Consider the following 14,146-nt stretch of genomic DNA (forward strand, 5'->3'; position numbering starts at 1 on the left):
AAAAAAAAAAAAAAAGAGACAAGGCATTACATATGGTAAAGGGATTAATGCAACAAGAAGAGCTAACTATCCTAAATATCTATGCACCCAATACAGGAGCACCCAGATTCATAAAACAAGTTCTTAGAGACCTACAAAGAGACTTAGACTTCCAGACAAGAATAGTGGGAGATTTAGCACCCTATTGTCAATATTAGACAGATCAAGGAGACAGAAAATTAACAAAGATATTCAGGACTTGAACTTAGCTCTGGACCAAGCAATCCTAGTAGATATCTAAAGAACTCTCCACCCCAAATCAATAGAATATACATTCTTCTCAACACCACATAGCACTTATTCTAAAATCAACCAAATAATTAGAGGTAGAATACCCCTCAGCAAATGCAAAAGAACACAAATGATAACAAACATCATCTGAGACCACAGTGCAATCAAATTACAACTCAGGATTAAACTTGCTCAAACCACACTACATTGAAACTGAACAGCCTGCTCCTGAATGACTACTAGGTAAATAACAAAATTATGGCAGAAATTATGAAGTTCTTTGAAACTAATGAGAATAAAGAAAGAGACAACATACCAGAATCTCTGGACACAGCCAAAGCAGTGTTTAGAGGGAAATTTATATCACTAAATGCCCACAGGAGAAAGTGGGAAATAATCTAAAATTGACCCTCTAGCATCACAATTAAAAGAACTAGAGAACCAAGAGCAATGAAATTCAAAAGCTAGCAGAAGACAAGAAATAACTAAGGTCAGAACAGAACTGAATGATACGGAGACATGAAAAACCCTTCAAAAAAATCAATGAATCCAGGAGCTGGTTTTTTTGAAAAGATAATCAAAATAGATATACTGTTAGCTAGAATAATAAAGAATAAAACAGAGAAGAATCAAATAGACACAATAAAAAATGATAAAAGGATATCACCACTGATCACACAGAAATACAAACTACCAACAGAGAATACTGTAAACACTTCTACACAAATAAACTAGAAAATCTAGAAGAAATGGATAAATTCCTGAACACATACACCTTCCTGAGACTAAACCAGGAAGAAGCTGAATTCCTGGATAGACCAATAACAAGTTCTGAAATTGAGGAAGTAATTAATAGCCTACCAACCAAAAAAAGCCCCGGATCAGATGGATTCATAGTCAAATTTTACCAGAGGTACAAAGAGGATCTGATACCATTCCTTCTGAAACTATTCCAAATAATAGAAAAAGAGGGACTCCTCCCCAGTTCATTTTATGAGGTCAACATCATCTTGATTCTGAATCTGGCAGAGACATGACAAAAAAAGAAAATTTCAGGCCAATATCGCTGATGAACATTGATGCAGAAATCCTCAATAAAATATTGTCAAATCAAATTCAGCAGAACATTAAAAAGCTTATCCACCACGATCAGGTCAGCTTCATCCTTGGGATGCAAGGCTGATTTAACATATGCATGTCAAACATAATCCATCACGTATACAAAGCCAATGACAAAAACAACATTCTTATTTCAATAGATGCAGAAAAGCCTTTTAATAAAATTCAACAACGCTTCATGCTAAAACTCTGAATAAACTAGGTATTGATGAAACATATCTCAAAATAGAGATATGAGCTGAGAGCTATTTATGACAAACCCATAGACAATATCATACTCAATAGGCAAAAGCTGGAAACATTCCCTCTGAAAACCAGCACAAGACAAGGATGCCCTCCCTCACGACTCCTTTTCAATACAATATGGAAGTTCTGGCCAGGGCAATTAGGCAAGAGAAAGAAATAAAAGATACTCAAATAGGAAGAGAGGAAGTCAAATTGTCTCTGTTTGTAGATGACATGATTGTATATTTAGAAAATGCCATTGTCTCAGCAAAAAATTTCTTAATCTGATAAACAACTTCAGCAAAGTATCGGGATACAAAATCAATGTGCAAAAATCACAAGCATTCCTATTCACCAAAAATAGGGAAGCAGAGAGTCAAATCATGAGTGAACTCCCATTCGCAGTTGCTGCAAAGAAAATAAAATACCTAGGAATAAAACTTAAAAGGGACATGAAGGATGTCTTCAAGTAGAACTACAAACCACTGCTCAAAGAAATGAGAGAGGACACAAACAAATGGAAAAGCATTCCATGCTCATGGTTAGGAAGAATCAATATCATGAAAATGGCCATACTGCCGAAAGTAATTTATAGATTCAATACTATTTCTGTCAAGCTACCATTGACTTTCTTCACAGAACTAGAAAAACTTCTTTAAATTTCATATGAAACAAAGAAAGAGACTGTGTAGCCAAGACAATTCTAAGCAAAAAGAACAAATCTGGAGGCATCGTGGTACATTACTTCAAACCATACAAGACTACATTAATCAACACAGCATGGTACTGGTATCAAAAGAGATATATAGACCAATTTAAGAGAAGTGAGGCCTCAGAAATAACACCACACATCACAACCATCTGATCTTTGACAGCCCTGACAAAAACAAACAATGGGGAAAGGATTTCCTATTTAATAAACGATGCTGGGAAAAGCGACTAGCCATATGCAGAAAAGAGAAACTGGCCCCCCTCATTGCACCTTATACAAAAATTAACGCAAGGTGTATTAAAGACTGAAACGTAAAACTTCAAATTATGAAAACCCTAGGAGAAAACCTGGGCATTACCATTCAGGACATAGGCTTGGGCAAAGACTTCATGACTAAAACACCAAAAGCAATTGCAACAGAAGCCAAAATTGACAAATGGAATCTAATTAAACTAAACAGGTTCTGTACAGCAAAAGAAACTATCGTCAGAGTGAACAGGCAACCTACAGAATGGGAGAAAAATTTTACAATCTATCAATCTGACAAAGGTCTAATATCCAGAATCTACAAGGAACTTAAACAAATTTATAAGAAAAAAACAACCCCTTCAAAAAGTGGGTGAAGGATATTAACAGACACTTTTCAAAAAAAGACATTTATGTGGCCAAGAAACATGAAAAAAAGATCATAATCACTGGTCATTAGAGAAATGCACATCAAAACCACAATGAGATACCATGTCATGCCAGTTAGAATGCTGATCTTTAAAAAGTCTGGAAACCACAGATGCTGGTGAGGATGTGGAGAAATAGGGCTGCTTTTCCACTGTTGGTGGGAGTGTAAATTAGTTTAAACATTGTGGAAGACAGTGTGGCAATTCCTCAGGGATCTAGAACTAGAAATACCATTTGACTCAGCATTCCAACTACTGGGTATAGACCCAAAGGATTACAAATCATTCTGTTGTAAAGACACATGCATACATATGTTTATTTCAGCACTATTTGCAATAGCAAAGACTTGGAGCCAATCCAAATGCCCATTAATGATAGACTGGATAAAGAAAATGTGGCACATATACACCATGGAGTACTATGCAGCCATAAAAATGAATGAGTTCATGTCTTTTGCAGGGCCATGGATGAAGCTGGAAACCATCATTCTCAGCAAACTAACACAGAAACAGAAAACCAAACACTGCATGTTCTCACACATAAGTAGGAATTGAACAATGAGAACACATGGACACAGGGAGGGGAACATCACACACTGGAGCCTGTCAGGGAGTGAGAGAAATCGGGAGTGTGAGCATTAGGACAAATACCTAATGCATGTAGGGCTCACAACCTAGATGATGGATTGATAGGTGTAGCAAACCACCATGGCACATGTATATACTTACGTAACAAACCTGCACATTCAGCACATATATCCCAGAACTTAAAGTAAAAAAAAGAAAGAAGGTCTTCGAGCTCTGAGATTCTTTCCTCCATGTTATGTATTCTTCCATTAGTACTTGTGATTGCATTATAAAGTGCTTGTAAGTTTTTCTGCTCTATCAAATCAGTTATACTCTTCTCCACAATAACTAGGTTGTCTGTCAGTTCCTACATTGTTTTATCATGATTTTTAGCTTTTTTGGATTGGTTTTCAATGTACTACTGTAGCTCAATGATGTTTATTTTGAATTCTATTATCTTCCTTATCCATATTCTGAATTCTGTTTCTGTCATTTTAGCCATCTCAATGTGGTTGCTTGCTGGAAAGGTTATGCAGTTGTTTGGAGGAAAGAAGGCACTCTGTCCTTTTGAGCTCTCTGCTGGTTCTTTCTCATCTTTTTGGGCCTGTCTTCCTTCAGTCTTTGAGGTTGCTCACTTTTGGATGGGTTTTTTGTTTTTTTTTTTTCCTTTTATTCTATTTAATGACATGGAATGTTTGATTGAGGTTTAAGGCGGATTTAGTTAACTGCTTTTGTTTCTTGAAGATTTTAGTGGTCCAGGGCTTGTTTCCTATTCTCTGGACTGTGTATTCTAATTCTGGGGGACTTGTGTTAGGCCCCAACTTTGATCTCTGGCTCCTTGAGATTAGGAATCCACTGTGGTTAGGAATTCATATAGTGGGGGGCAGTCAGGGGCAGTCGGAGGCAGTTGAGGGCAGGTGGGGTGGGAGGAGCAAGGTGCTCTGTGACTACTCTTCACTACACTTGGTTAGGTGGTGTAAGCCAAAGCATTTCATAGTGCGGTGACAGTGGGATTCATCCTTGTTTGCATGTGCCAGCAGCAGCAGTAGCAGCAGCTGTGTCAGGGTACTAAATGGTCCCAGAGTGCCTACCTTTCTGCCTGCATTCACCAAGGTGGCGTCAGGCAGCTTAGCTACGGAGAGGGCGTGGGGAGCCCCTGCTGGTGACTTTGTGTATGGTAACACTGCACGTGGTGTTGGCTCAAGGGTGGGGCCCCTGTGGGTGCAGGTGGGTGCCTTCTATATGCCCTACAAGCAGGATTAGTTACTCAGGTCTGGGGAGAACCCTCCGTTCTCTGCAATTAGTTCCACTCCAGTGGCAGTATTAGTGCAAAAGCCAGCCACTGGCTGGGGTGGGGCCCGTTAGTTCTCTGCCTGCCAAGGCTCTTTTTGTAATGGTGGTGGGTGGTGGGAGGTTGGGCAGACTGCACTTTCACATGCTGATAGGGCAAGGAAAGCAAAACCTGGCCACACAAACATGCCTCGCAAAGATGTGGGGAGTCGCTGTGGGCCGGAGGGAAGCTGGAGTGTGGGGATGCAGCGCCTGGGCTGGTGCATGGCTGTGAACACAGCTCTGCTGGAGCTTTCTGCCAGTCGGGCATGATCTTCCAGTGCAGATTCCCTGGGCACCTGAGGCTGCTCTGCAAGCAGGCAAGGCCAGATTGGGACTTTTAGGGATACCAGTAAACCAAGGGTGCTCAGGTTAAACAAGCTAGTTTGATAGGCAAGACTGCCCTGCAGAGTTCAGGACTAACAGTTCCCTTAGAGCTAAAGTCTCCTATGGGAGCAAGTTGAGCCTAGGGGAATGGCCGTCCCTGACGGCTCTGCTGCACATACTCCGGTACCAAACCCCCTGAGCTCCACATCAGCTGGCTTGCTGCCCCTACCACTTCTTTAAGCCCCTCTTCCTGCCAACTCAAGTGTCTGTGGTAGTTGAGGGGTCCCTTTCTGTCTGAGTTCCAGAGGCCTGTGGTGAGGAAAGGTTGCTTCTTGCCAGTACAGCTCACCTAGTCCCCAGAGCCATTGGGGACCAGGAACAAGTCCAGGTGTGCAGTAGCTCTGGATAGGGTTCCCAACTTTGTCCTCCTTCAACACAGCTTCTGTGTCTTCCTTTTATCACTCTTGGTGCTTTCCCTCTGAAGATCTATTAGGGGCACACCATTCTACTTGGCCCCTCAGTGGGAGCTGTTCCGCCTGGTTGCATCTCATAGGTCATCTTGCCTTCCACCCTGTGTATTTTCCTTTTAAAGGTTTTGCACTTAACTGTAATCCAAAACTCGCTTTTTGGGCCTCAATTTTAACTTGTGTAAAATGGAAAATTATAAGCAAATTATCTCAAAGCTATTTGTCACTAAACTATTATGAGCCTAATTCTTATTTTAACATATGCCATTTAATTTTTTATATTACAAGTTATTCATGCTCTTTGTAATAGCCAAATAATGTATACATATAAATAAAAAAAAAAGGTCTCCTTTTCAGTCCCTCCCCTACTTGTTACCCCCTTTTAAAACTTACATAACAGGTATTAAAAATTTGGTTTTATTCTTCACAAATTTATTTGTGCTCATATAGTTATACCAAATGTGTGTTCAAATTATCACATGTATAGCTTTTTGTATTCAATTTTTTAAAAATTTAGTTCCAATTTTATTTTAATGTGGGCAATTTGCTTAGGGTTTTCTTTCATTTTGCTATAATTTAATAAATTTTTCTTCATCTGGGTCTAACTTAAACAATTATAAAGTTTTTTCCCACTCCTTCATCTGACTTTTTCAGAAGTGCTGTTTACTTCTAGAATATTTAGTCCCTTCTTAGGCTCTTGAGTATTTAATGACACTTGTTAGAGAGTCTCTTTCAGATTGTTCTATTATCTGAAATTCTTATCATTTTAGTCTTCTTTTCTGATGTATCTAATGACTCTTGCTTATAGTGAATTGTTTTCTCCTGCTGATGATTTTGGACTGTGAACTCATCTTCAGTGATACTTTATCTTTTGGAGTTCTTTGAGATCTGGGGTAAGGGAGTAGTTCTCTAAAGCAAGCTTGCCTAGGCTCTTAGCAGGTAACCCAGTGACATCACGATTAGTTCTGTTGTTTAGGGACTCCTTGTCAGTCCATTGTTAAAATTTATGCCTTAAGTCTGTGCTCTGCGCAAGTATGATGTTTAATTTTTTTCAGAAGACACTTTTCTTTTGCTTAGATTCCAGGTAAATTTGTTGTTTCATGTGAGCATAGGCACTTTTGTTCTAGTTCATATTTTTACTGATAATGTAATTATTTAAGGGCCCAAGTTTTAGAAAGAAAGAAATCTCATTTTTAATATTGTTCCTTGTGTTGGCTCTGGTAGGTTGTGCCCTAGGCTACCATGACTGTTTTCCTCTAAGACTGCTATAGCTGGTTTTAATGATGCTCTGATTTTTAATTTACTCTTTTTTTCTGGTGCTTGAGGATCTTTTATCTAAGATTTTAAGTATTTGTAGCTGGAAAGTTTTGAAAATTAGTCTTTCGTCTTCCATTTTTCTAGAGCTGAGACACCAATTGCTGATGTTCTATATTAATTCCTTGCAAGTTGGTAATTGTGTTCCATAGATAAAAAATTAATAGTGATTGAATAAAATGTAGGGTTCATTTTATTCATTATTATTACTACCAACAAAATGATAGTAACTAATATTTTTTGGGCTTTTAGAGTGTGCTAGGTATCATGCCAAGTGCTTCAGATACATTATCTAATCTAATTATTAAAATAATGTGGTGAGGTAGATAGTATTTAATATTATTGTCCCCCGTTACAGAGAAGGAAACTGAGATCAAGAGAGATGATATAATTTGTTTCTGGCTAAGGTCACCTGGCTAGCAAAATAGGAGGGATGGAATTTATATCTAGTTTCTTGATCCTGGGCTTGTGTGGGTTCCTTTCTTCTTTTCCTTTTTTTTCGGTCTTGTTGCCCAGGCTGGAGTGTGCAATGGTGAGATCTCAGCTCACTGCAACCTCTGCCTCCAGGGTTGAAGTGATTCTCCTGCCTTGGCCTCCTGAGTAGCTGAACTACAGGTATGTGCCACCACACCCAGCTAATTTTTGTATTTTTAGTAGAGACGGGGTTTCCACCATGTTGGCCAGGCCGGTCTCGAACGCATGACCTCAAGTGATCTGCCTGCCTTGGCTTCCCAAATTGCTGGGATTACAGCCGTGAGCCATTGCACTCTGTGTGGATTCTTAAGGCCCATTTACTGAGACTCTTCTTATAACAAATACTTGTAATTCACCTGACCATTCTGGGCAATAGGGATGCAGTGGAGAACAAGGCCTACACAGTCCCATGGAGAGTAGAGTCAGTACACTGTGTGGACTAAAAATAGTCTTTCCACAAATGGAAACAAATCGATTTACTTCCACAACATTTAAAATATTAAAACATCAAATCTTATTTTGCATAGGTACCTTGTATTTAAGAGACGTGTTTTTGATATATCATGTTGCTATTATCCATTTTCATACTATATGTCTGACAGTATTGTTTTGCCAGAAAGATGTTTTATTATATTTTAATAAAAACATAATTTTATTTACTCAATTTCGTATGCCCTAAATAAACTTGTGGCTCTTATTTAATTTAATATATTCTTAGAAATTGGACCAATTCTTACTTATGGAAAAATAATTGGTTTACAATTCTTTGTGAATATATTATTTAATTTCAACGAGTTGACGTCAGAGTATGATCCTCCTAAGACTACCGGCAGCATCTAGTAGAATGTGTATGACATATTATTGAATTCACTTCCTACATTCTTTGACTTTGTTTCTTCCTTCTTTCTTTTCGTTTTGTCTTTTGGGTGGCTCCTGAAAGTCTGAATCTTAATTTCTACCTTATTTTTCTATCCTCTCTTCTTTTTTTCCTCCTTCCTTTACTCAGAAATTTTTCAGCATAATCTGTATTCTAGTTTTCTGATAAAGTAGATATGACCTTCTCCTTTGATAATTCTCATTCTTTGTGATTTGGTGCCTTTTTTGATACCTGTTTATTGACAGCCTTGTTTTAATTCTGCTTTGTTTTACATCTAAGGCATTGGGATACCTAATAGTTTTTTCTATGTTATCTAACCTCAATTAGTTACTCATGTTTTAACTTTCTTTTATGTAAGTGATAACACATTGAATGAATTATTTGTTGTTTGGGCTTATTTGACATAACTTTTCTTCTTGTGTGGAAAATGAGGAGTTCACTACAGTTTCCTGTTTGATTTAGGAAATTAATCTACATAGTAAGGAGAAAATAGTTGTCATAATTGCATGTAGTCACCCATATGTTTAAACCTACACAGTGACAAATTGAAGATTGCTAATGCGTGAGGTGTATCTGGTGAAAAACGACTAAGCTAAATTTCACAATTGTATTAATGTTTCATCTGGCTAAGTTAGTTGGGTTTGTTTTTTAATGACATGGGCCCACTGCTTAATTTTTAGTGCTTTCTCTAAAAATTTGGTCACTTATTCTGACTCCCTCCCTGACTTGAAGTGTTTCTAAGATGTAGAAAGCAATCTGAATAGTCATTTCTTATATTGATAAAAGTTGGTCATATGAATACAGAATAGAGATTTTTGTGAGCCAAAATTTAAGGACTATGCTTTTCTAAAGACAAAATTTTAAAAAGCAATATAATATCTGTTATTCTTTGCAGGCTGATCAGTTGATGTTCGCTTTGCATTTTGTTCGAGGCATGCATCCTGAACTTTTTCAAGAAAATGTAAGTCAAAATTAAAGACAGAAATTTTACAGTAACATAGAAATTTGTTAATGGGTGGATTCATGTTTAGATTAGAAGTTACTTTAGGCTAGAAATTATATATCAACCTATTTGTACAATAAAATGGTGATTTCTAGTTCTTCCCTGTGGATGAGCCTTACATTCCAGAGTGATACTAAGGCAGGGAAAGAAATCTACCAAGATGCCTACATTTTTCTGAACCCAGGTTTACTTAGGGCAACAGAAGAGTCAGCCTTCTTATTTTCCTGGCCTAGGCCATAGAGCTCATAAATATAAAAAGTGAGACAATATTGGTACACAGCTGCATTATTTATTGCTTCCACTGACCTGTCAAGAGTCAGCAGGTGAAGCATGTGGGTGGGCAGTTCTCAGAAGTTTTCCTGAGCCTACAGGTTTGTGTTAATGTTTTTATGTATAATTTATCTTCCTTGTTTATGATCTAATTTCTAGTCTGCCATGTAACCCCTTCTCAAACTTGAAAAGGACCTCCCTTGAGCTGAAGCTAACAAAAACATCTCTTGTCTGCTTACAATTTTTAAAAAAAGTTATTTGAAAGTAATTTTTCTCAGTATTATGCCCTTATCATAAACTGAGAGTCCAGTAGCCAGGGTGCCAAGGGATGGTATATGGGAGGTGCAACTTTGACCTACTTTACTCTGCTTGGCCAAGTTTTAGCAATTTTCTGGTTCTCTTCATTTGAATATAATTGTTGAAAGAATGCATACCATTCACAGATCTCTCCATGTTCTCTCTCTGTTTTTCTCTGACTCCACATGCGCTGGCTAACTTGAATAGTTTCTCCTGAATTTATTAACTTGGTCCCTTTTATTCCTGCTGTTAACTTTGATGTCTTTTCCTCCTCCTATATAATGTTTTTCACCATGATCAGTATATTCCATGAAATATATACAATCCCAATTTTTCTTTCCTAAAGAATAAATAAATTATCATTGGGGACGGAGAACATTTTTCTCTGACTCACGTAATGTAGTAGTACTCATTCATATTTTACTTATTTGTGCTGCATCGTTCTAATAGAGTGTCTGGACAGGGTGAGTGAAGGATGAAAATATGTTGCTTTGGTAGTTTTTCCACATGCTCTCAAATTTTCATATGTTTTGCTTATTTACTGGCCAGTGTGTAACAAATAGTATAGTAGTCACCATTATGGTCTAACTTGGGGACGCCACAGTGAAGGCATAGATTTTCTTAGCACTAGATTCCACAACACTTGATTAATCTTAATTCTATGGCAAAATAATAATAATAATAATAATAATAATAATAATAATGCATCTTCTTCCAATCAGTGGGAAAAGATACGTTAACAGAATAACTTTTCTTAATTTTTCCTACCGGATACTATTTTTAAATTTTTAAGTGCACCTTACTGCTTAGTTTTTAGCAACAAATAGCCTGTGGAAAAACAATTAACAGGTAGTGACAAATGTTAATTGAACACGACATTTAAATTTTTAGATGTTGAGACTCATGTATATAATGGAGTTATTTTAATAAAATTATTTTAATAGATTTTATATTAGTATTTTATGTTGTCACATTAATTCATTCTTTATAATGTTAATGTACTAGAAGCGGTAAGATGGAAATGAGCTATTTTTCTTTTTCCCTGTCTATTTAGAAAACTGCAGTTTAAGCTATCTTATAGGGAAAGTTAGAAATTGTTTGGCTGGTTATCATTTTTATATTTTTGTGTTCCTATATTTTTATTCAATAGGAATGGGATACATTTACAGGTGTGGTTGTTGGAGACATGTTAAGGAAAGCTGTAAGTTAAAATAACAAAATCTATTTTGCTTTTAGAAAAAATATTTCTGGCTTTTTGTTCATGAAATATAATTTGCTTCAGAGGTGTTCTAAATTATTATTGAAATTATATTTTGATTAGAAGAATATATTCTGGCCTCAAGTATTTCCTACAATATAGACTTAAGTATATTTGTTTATTTTAAAGACATATATTCTGAGAATATGTAATACTAAGAAATTAATGTGTTTTTTGGTCTCAGTATATGTATTTTTTTCCAAGGATAAATTTATAATCTTTAAGAAAATCATATCTTATAACTTGAAAATTTTTCTTATATAAGTTTAAAAATTATATTTTAGAACCTTTAATAACTTCATTCAAATTTAGCTTTTTTCTAATAATTTCCTATTTGAATACATAACGTATAATACTCTTCCAGCAGTGGACCCAAAATATAACATGAAACCTAGATTATGTCTGAAATGTAAGATATAATTAAAAATAATGTAACTTTTATGACTGTTTCTCATGACATTTGAGTTTTTCTGAAGTTTCATGAAAGATTAAGCACAATGAAAAAATGATTGCAACATTTCCTTAAATGGTTCTCGATCCCTCATATATTACATAGAATTTACCATGGTGACTTGTAAAATATATATATAAAAAAGAAATAATGTATAGAATGAACATTTTTTTCAAAATAGTAAAATCGCTAATTAATGCTATTTTTTAAACTCTGAATTTTACCGAGTTTCCTAAAGAAAACAATTGCTTTTATTAAAGGACTCTCAACAAAGAATACGTGATCAACTTCCATCTTGGATAGATCAGGAACGAAGCTGGGCCGTGGCAACATTAAAGGTATTGCTTTTCTACTATGAGACATATTTTACTTTCTTCTATATTTTCATTGTTTCTGTTGATACTTTTTGCTCCTTATTCATAGTCAGTGTTAGTACTTTTAATAGGACCTAAATTCCCCCAGTGAAAAGTTACCAAATAATTATTGTGATTAGTTCTTTAATCAGTAATTATTAAACCTTTCATTATGAGACAGCATGCCTTCCAAATACAGTATTTTCTTTCTCTCTCTCCACACCCCTGCCACAAAGGTAAGTTAGGCTATGAGGATGGTGACATGGGGGAAGAAAAAGCATTTTAGAAGCCTAACTCTCAACAGTTCTGTGTTCTTCAACTACTTAGGCTAAAATGTTCTTTTTGTGGGAATGAAAGACAAATACACTTTTCTCCAAATCTATGCATATATGTTTCCATCTTTCCTTTCCTTCCCCTGCTTTTCTTCACAATTGTTTTGGCATTATAATAGCACATGATAAAAACAGTAAGAATAACTAGCATTTACCAATGGCTTACTATGTTCAAGGCATTATACAGAATTTTAAAAGAGATTATCTCACTAAATATTTTCAATAACATTATGGGGTAGCTATTGTAATTGTCCTTATGTCACAGATGAGGAAATTAAGGCACTGAGAGATATAGTAACTTGGTGGTCAGTTAGGAAGCACAGCCAGGATTTAAAACTGGGTTTCTTGCTGCATAGTCTGGGTTCTTCACCACTACTGTTTACTGACTTCATTTCATAAATATTTGTTGAGTAAACGAAATTAAAAAAAAAGGGGGGGATTCTGCTTTATAGCCTCCATTTTTTTTCATTAATCATTTATTTGGTGCGTGCTACCCTTTGGCATAATGCTAGTGACAGTCTTTACTTGATAACTTTAGTTAGGCTCTTGAACCTTCTTCTAGGCCCATCTGTGCACTGCCATATAAAATCGAGTTTTAACAAGAACCCTGCAAAGCTGGTTTAGTGAGAATTTCTTCATCTTCCATATCTGATTACTCTTGATATCCAATCAGATTCCTCATTCCCTACCATTCACAAGGTGATTCTGATGACTTTGGCCTATCTTCATTAAGAATCCTATTAGCTTGGTTTAGCCAGAAATCTTCGTACCCCTGATGTTTCCTCTTAGTAATTTTTCATCCACTGACCTCACTTTGCTCCTTGGTGTATTCACTTGCCCATGCTGTATTTCCACTTGCCCATGCTGTATTCAAAATAGAGCCCTGCTCTATGCTGGAGTCTCTTTTCCTCTGTTGCTTCCTCTGTTGTAATAGCCCTGAAAAAAAAAATCTGTTTTTATTGCTCTAACTACTGATAAGCTCTGTTTTTTTGTTTATACAAGTAAAATGACAGATGTCTATATTTTAATATTTAAGAGACTCTGCCATGAACAAACTTACACTGTAGAGAGCATATCAAATAATTACCTTGTCATAATGGTTGGCAGTATACAAGGTACCCAAATACATGATGATTATATAATGTATAGCACACCTAAATTAGTAATGATGGGACTTTGTATACTAAAGGTCACTAAAGTTAACAGACCACCATCAAGAGTTATTTTAATAGGCTGAGATCATTTATTAAAAAGTAATTAAATTGAAATATAATTAATTTTCTGCAGTTTAATTTTAGTTAAGTTATATAGTGAAATTTGGGCAGTATAATGGATCATTTTATGTGAATATAGATGTTTGGATAAAGCATTTTTATATACTTGATTTATGTTTATATTATATGAAGTTCTATGCTGAAGATATAGATCTTCTAAATTTCTCATTTGTTTTCAGTGAAATTTCTTTGTCTTTAGAGATTTACATTTCTGATCTTACAGACCACTCTTGAAAATTTGGAAAAAGAAAACACAGTTTGAGGTAGAGGGAATTAAAATGTTTGCGAAAACCTCTGAAAGATGATATTGTTTAAAGTGAATATTGAACGTGGAATAGAAATTTATGAGGTAGCAAAGAGGGGTTAGAACATTTAGAAACAACAGAAGCAACATGTCTACAAATAGAGGCATAAACAAATATGGTTTAGAAAAACTTTCTTTGTTACTAAATTTCATATCTTTTTTTTCCCCCATTTATTTATTTTATTGCATTTTAGGTTTTGGGGTACATGTGAAGAACATGCAAAATTGTTGCATAGGTACACACGTGGC

At 35.9% G+C, this 14,146-nt stretch overlaps 1 protein-coding gene across 6 annotated transcripts in view; it reads left to right on the forward strand.

Annotated features, from left to right (window-relative positions):
• Positions 1–14,146, forward strand: part of DYNC2H1 (dynein cytoplasmic 2 heavy chain 1) — a 390,963-nt gene that overhangs the window by 161,278 nt on the left and 215,539 nt on the right. For all 6 annotated transcript variants that reach the window (XM_017544781.2, XM_017544786.2, XM_017544784.2 and 3 more), the window contains 3 exons: positions 9,251–9,316; positions 11,076–11,126; positions 11,895–11,972. In XM_017544781.2, coding sequence (XP_017400270.1) covers positions 9,251–9,316; positions 11,076–11,126; positions 11,895–11,972 — 195 coding nt within the window. The remainder of the gene's footprint in view (positions 1–9,250; positions 9,317–11,075; positions 11,127–11,894; positions 11,973–14,146) is intronic.

Source organism: Cebus imitator, unplaced genomic scaffold, assembly GCF_001604975.1.
Source record: "Cebus imitator isolate Cc_AM_T3 unplaced genomic scaffold, Cebus_imitator-1.0 Scaffold171, whole genome shotgun sequence".
Taxonomy (NCBI): domain Eukaryota; kingdom Metazoa; phylum Chordata; class Mammalia; order Primates; family Cebidae; genus Cebus; species Cebus imitator.